Source organism: Lactuca virosa, chromosome 3 (assembly GCF_052849685.1).
Source record: "Lactuca virosa cultivar CGN04683 chromosome 3, Lactuca_virosa_CGN04683_v6, whole genome shotgun sequence".
NCBI classification, from domain to species: Eukaryota; Viridiplantae; Streptophyta; class Magnoliopsida; order Asterales; family Asteraceae; genus Lactuca; species Lactuca virosa.
In genome coordinates this window covers 86,741,212-86,747,130 of record NC_136428.1, presented here as the reverse complement: position 1 = coordinate 86,747,130, position 5,919 = coordinate 86,741,212, and the positions used below count along the sequence as shown (strand labels likewise).

The following is a 5,919-nucleotide window of genomic DNA, read 5'->3' as shown; positions in this document are numbered from 1 at the left end:
TTCAAATTGTCCATTCTATATTTTCATTCGCAATTCACATTTCAAATCACATCAAATTCCATTATTACCCTCGTCATTGGAAAGAATACAGCGACCAACAAGGACAATATAGTAATTTCACCTTCTCGCAGGCGCAATATCCTTTTTAGCCTGCATATTTTGAGCGGAAAGTTTGTTTTTCTTCTCAACTTTCTCACAAATACAACATATCCAACAAACGCAAATCTCTCACTCAAACACACACCCACACACACACACTCTTCACCATGATCTCCGATCAAACTCGCCGGCAGAAGTCGCGGGAACGAGAAGTGAGCTCTCGGTATCTTTCACCCATCGCCACACCATCATCACTACCACAATCTCCAAACCATAACCATACTCTTTCTAACCCTAAACAATCATCATCAGCCAAACACAAACATACTGGATTTATTCGTGGACTATGGCCTTCTTCTACTTCCCACTCATCAAAATCACAGAAAGAAAATCCACCAAACACCACCGCCACCGCTGTCACAACTCTTTCCGATCACCTTGGTAACGAAAGAAAAGATGGTGTCAAAAGATCCGGATACTCGATGTTTCTTAGTAAACAAAAAAGTTGCAGGGAGTTCAGACGCTCGGAGAGCCATTCCAGTACAAAAAGCTCCTTCAAGGAGCAGCAAATGCACATTTACAGTGGCACCGGAAAGATTATTCCGGGAAGATCATCAATTTCATCTTCTATATCGTCATCTTCCTCTTCGAAGTCATCAGATTTTTTTGACTCGCACCAAGTTATACAGCCTGGGAGATTATCGGTAGATGAAAACGCTCTTCGCCGGAGATCACCATTTTATCCGATGAAATTGGATTCTTCCACCGATAATTCAGAAATAAGTGATCTTGATTCTAGGAAAAACTCTCTAGCGTCATATATGTCACCCACACTGAGTTCTATGAACTCTGGATATGAAGTTTCATCGAAGTACATGAACCCATCAATAACATCCATGCATAATTCTCCCAAGAAATGTAGGCTTAAGACGACTATGAAAAGGGCAAATTCTGTGTCTTATCCACATGAATGGGATTCATCCCCATCGAGATCGGGATCATTATCACCGATATATCCATCATTTTCAAGCTCCAAGCCTCCTAGTTCATCCAAGGGTAAGAAGAATCTTCTGCATATGGGTTTGGATTTGATCAAGGGTAAGAAAGGAGGATCAAAGCTGCGTTCTTCCTCGTGTTCGGAATCAGGTAAAGATACAATAGAGGATATTCATCAGTTGAGATTGCTGCAGAATAGTTGGATGCAATGGAGGTATGCGAATGCTAGAGCACAAGTTGTTCATGATAACTTAGTTGTCCAATGTGAGGTATATATGTATGCCACTTCTTCATTAAAATCAATTTTATGTCGCCTTTAGTTTATTTGACAATTGACCTTCAAATTCAATCATTATAAAACATAAAATATATGAGGATAGATTGTCGAGAATGTATGTTCTATAGATACAGACTCCTTTTTAATCAAAATATACTTTTATTGCAGAATGATTTGTTATATACAAGGGAGAGTATGGAAAAGTTGCGACAATCAGTGGTACAAAAGAGGTTACAACTACAAAAAGAAAAGCTAGAAATGAAGCTTAATTTGATCCTACATTCTCAAGTCAGTAATCTTTCTATTACCTATATACAACATAATTTGATAAAGTATACATTTTAGATTCATTTATTCATGATCAACGACTATTTGCTAGACAAAAATGTTAGAGGCATGGGGAAACATTGAAAGGGGACACATTGTGAATGTTTCCATGATGAAAGACTATTTACACGCCGTTGTTTGCAGGATACCCCTTATTGAAGGAGCCAAGGTAACAAATCCTTTAGTTTAACAAAAAAACCATATATATGATTCATAAAGTAAATATTAATATGTGCAAGGTTTTTGTATAGGTGGATCTTGAATCAGCTTCAATCGCTTTTCAATACACATCAGATTTGGTTGACACAATCAAGTCCGTTTTATCTTCAATTTCGCCCATGGTAAGCTATTCCTAGATGCTAATGTACTCTTTCATATCTATTATTAATGTGTGTCGTGGTACTATTTTTTGTGTACAAAGTGCATATAATATTATCTCTTTGTTACTGTTGTAAATTAATGACACAGGCACCTAACACCATCATCACACTATCAGAGCTAGTAGAGATTGTAACCCTGGAGAAGTCATTGCTACAAGAATGTTTAGAGCATTTAAGAGTCATTTCGATATTAGAGGTAAGAGATATAATCAATTTCTTGGTTATTTATGAGTTATGACTCTCACTATTTAATTATTTGATCATGAGGTGACATGTTTTGATTAAATTTATTATTGTCTAATATGATTAAACAGATCCAAGAGAGGGATCTAAGGTGTAACCTTATTACAATGGATTCGTTAAAAGAGCAGCAACAATAACAACAAATTAACCGCTATGTAAGCCCCAAGACTTACAAACACAAATAATGATCTTAACAATTGGAAGCCTAGCTAGCTCAGATGTTGGAATTTGTACATGATGAACCAAATAAACACTTAGAGTTTGAATTTTATACTTATGTATCACTTTCGATATTTCAAAAGCTACTATATATAAAACCAATAAGCAGTATATTTTATTGTTCTATACAGATAACAATATAATAATAGTGGAGTAGCAATTAAAAGTTCCTTTTCACTCTTTAATTTATGTAACTGAACCAGACATGCACAAATACCATCCAACATATGATGTGCATCCAAAGAAAACTCGACATCATTTGTAAATGGCGAGATTAATTAGTTTTAATATTTTGACATTTTACTTTGGAAACTCTATCTAGTATCCTGTTCTTATTCATTATTGGACAGAACATCTCAAGATTGATTTACATTCTGTGACATGGTTCTTGTTCAAATTTTAGTTGTTTATTATGTTCAACCACTCATCTGGTTGCTGAAATTTTCTTCAAAGGACTATTAGTAATTAATTTCGCTTTTAAAATTTATACGATCCAAGTTACATGTTTGATTGTGCTGTTAGATATATATAATATCACATTATTGATGAAGGTAGTCACCACAATCGATCCTTAATGTTCCATAAATAAAGAATTTGAAAGCGCTAGCTAGTGCTACCCATGTTCTTTGTTGATCACCCGGCGCATAGTAGTAGGCATAAAATCAAGAACATGCTCTCTATAAAAACAATTAAGATTTTATACCATTAGTTGTTTTCTAAAAATTTAAAAAAAAAAAAAAAAACATACTTGTTTTTAATATAATTAATTTTTAATTTTTAACTTTTAATTACATATGTTACTCGCATAATTTCTGCTTAACTTAACTTTGATCGAATTAGCAACACAATGTATGATTTGAGAAATTATGAGAACCATATTTAACAAAATAAATGATGAATTGATGACACATCTCAATCATTTTTTTTAACGGACATCTCAATCGTTATTAATGGTTTATATTATAAGTAATTTTGATTAAAAAATAACATAAAAATCAGACTAATAGTTTATGTATTTTTCGGCACAATATTTTGAACGCCAATTATACGCAAAAAAAAACATATGCATTGACTTTGCAAAACTTAATGGCTCTCCAATATCTCAATCGCAACATGACATCATTTATTCTTCCTTCATTAATATTGCTTAAAGATCTCTTCATTAAAGAGGAGAAACTATACCCAAAATCCCACCTCTCAAACTCTTTTTTCAGACAACATGAACGATTTATTTTCTAATTCGTTTAAGCAATATCTAGACTTAAAGAAACAAGCATACCTTGACGACATAGAGGGTGGGCAGGGTGGGGGTGGTGTCCAAAATGAAACAGTTGATCTTGACAAGTTCTTCCACGACGTCGAGAATGTGAAACAAGACATGATGATTGTTGAAAATCTCTACAAAAAGCTACAAGATTCAAATAAAGAGAGCAAGACGATCCAAAATGCCAGTAAGATGAAGCAGCTCAGATCCAAGATGGATTCAGATTTCACACAAGTGTTAAAGCATGCAAAAAACATCAAGGGAAAGCTAGAAGCTCTTGAAAAGTCTAACCTTGAACACCGGAAAATCGCAGGTTGTGGACCTGGGTCGTCGGCTGACCGGACCCGGACATCCGTCGTCGGTGGTCTGGGTAAGAAGCTCAAGATCATGATGGATGACTTTCAGGCATTACGAGTTCAAATCAACGATGAGTACAAGGAGACTATGGGGAGAAGATATTTCACCATCACCGGTGAGAAACCCAATGACGAGTTAATTGATAGCTTGATAGCTAGTGGAAAAGCTGAAGATTTTGTTCAGAAAGCAATCCAGGAACAGGGTCGAGGTCAAATCGTGGACACGATCTCCGAAATCCAAGAAAGACACGATGCAATTATGGAAATAGAGAAGAATCTGATCGAACTACACCAGATCTTCTTGGACATGGCTGTGTTAGTTGAGGCTCAAGGACAACAACTGAACGACATCGAGAGTCATGTGGCCCATGCAAGTTCATTTGTCCGACGTGGGATAGATCAACTGGTGGAAACAAAAGACTTGCAAAAGAGCTCCAGAAAATGTACTTGTATTGCCATCGGTCTCATCCTTAGTATCGTTTTCGTTTTCATTTTGTTTTGTTCGCTTCAGTTATCAAGATTCTAACATTTATAAGTTTTTTATTTGAATGTTTTGTTTATTTTCCTCTCTTTGAGGTAATATTTTTTAATTTTTTATCCAATTTTTTGTTTTCAAAATCTTGGCTAATGGTATTGCTTTTTAGATTTGAAATCTTATGCAGAACTGAATAGAAAGAAACATATTATTTACACAAAAATCTTTAAACTAATTTTGTATTTTCCTATATATATTTTCTCAATCAATGACTTTTTGTATGTTTTTTATATTTGTATGTTATTCAAATGATTTGTCTCTTTTATATTAATAAAAACAATTATTCAACCACCAATTATTTGACGTTCATATATTATACCAAATTTGAATACTTAATAATCATACAAGTTATAAAAATAAAAATCTATATAAAATTTTATATTACTATAATTTTACAAGCATTTCTTATTATCTTGATTTTAGTTTCATTTCCTTTTTAATTTTGTTTTAAACTATATATAAGTTCACCACCTAATATAGGGAAATCTCCGTAAAGTCCCAATATTTTACCCTAATTTACGAAAAAGTTCCAAACTAAAATTTGTTTACGAAAAAGTCCCAATTACCGGTAAAAACGACGATTTAGCCCTATTTTCCCGATTTACCGGTTTCATTAATTACCGGGTTTTAATAAAGACCCATTATTCTACCATAGTTTACGAATAAGTCCCAAATTATGGTAAAATAATGAGACTTTAATGAAAATTATGGTAAAATAATGGGACTATAATGAAACCGGGTAAGTATTGAAACCGACAAACCGGAAAAAAAGGGTCAAATCGTCATTTTTTTCCGGTAATCGGGACTTTTTCATAAACCAATTTTAGTTTGAGATTTTTTCGTAAATTAGGGTGAAATATTAGGACTTTTCCGAAGATTTCCTCCTAATATATAACTAATATATATTTGGGATAATGTCACTGAAACTATAAACTTTTATGAATTGATTTAATAGGTCCAAAGAGTTTTTTTTTTTTTTTATTTTAATATGAAGTTATGGAGGCATAAAGTTATGTTGACCTGCTAAAAATGGTATTACTTTTTTTTTTTGTCTGGATTCATAGTTAAAACCTTCTTTCTCCGCTCTATGTAGGTCAAGAACATGTTTCTTCCCTTTTCAGAATAGATCTCAGATATACCTTAAAAAAATGGAGACCTACCCCTCAATCGATGAATCAATCATCTCATTTTTTCTTCAGATCAATCACACATCAGCAACTTCT

At 33.6% G+C, this 5,919-nt stretch overlaps 1 protein-coding gene and 1 pseudogene across 1 annotated transcript; both read left to right on the top strand.

Moving 5' to 3' along the window:
• The first annotated feature begins 202 nt into the window (after positions 1–202).
• Positions 203–2,568, top strand: LOC145162454 (QWRF motif-containing protein 3-like). The gene is made up of 6 exons (XM_079081596.1): positions 203–1,364; positions 1,541–1,660; positions 1,752–1,868; positions 1,951–2,040; positions 2,168–2,275; positions 2,394–2,568. Exons 1-6 carry the CDS (start codon positions 267–269, stop codon positions 2,457–2,459), a joined length of 1,599 nt encoding a protein of 532 aa, XP_078937722.1. The 5' UTR covers positions 203–266; the 3' UTR covers positions 2,460–2,568.
• Positions 2,569–3,721: 1,153 nt separating this feature from the next.
• Positions 3,722–4,763, top strand: LOC145162453 (syntaxin-124 pseudogene; annotated as a pseudogene).
• The last annotated feature ends 1,156 nt before the right edge of the window (positions 4,764–5,919 follow it).

Excerpts from the sequence above, each read along its gene's own strand:
- LOC145162454 (XM_079081596.1), top strand. The coding sequence starts at position 267 with ATGATCTCCGATCAAACTCGCCGGCAGAAGTCGCGGGAACGAGAAGTG. Across the intron at positions 2,041-2,167 it reads TATCTTCAATTTCGCCCATG|GCACCTAACACCATCATCAC; the intron begins GTAAGCTATTCC and ends TTAATGACACAG. Across the intron at positions 2,276-2,393 it reads GAGTCATTTCGATATTAGAG|ATCCAAGAGAGGGATCTAAG; the intron begins GTAAGAGATATA and ends ATGATTAAACAG.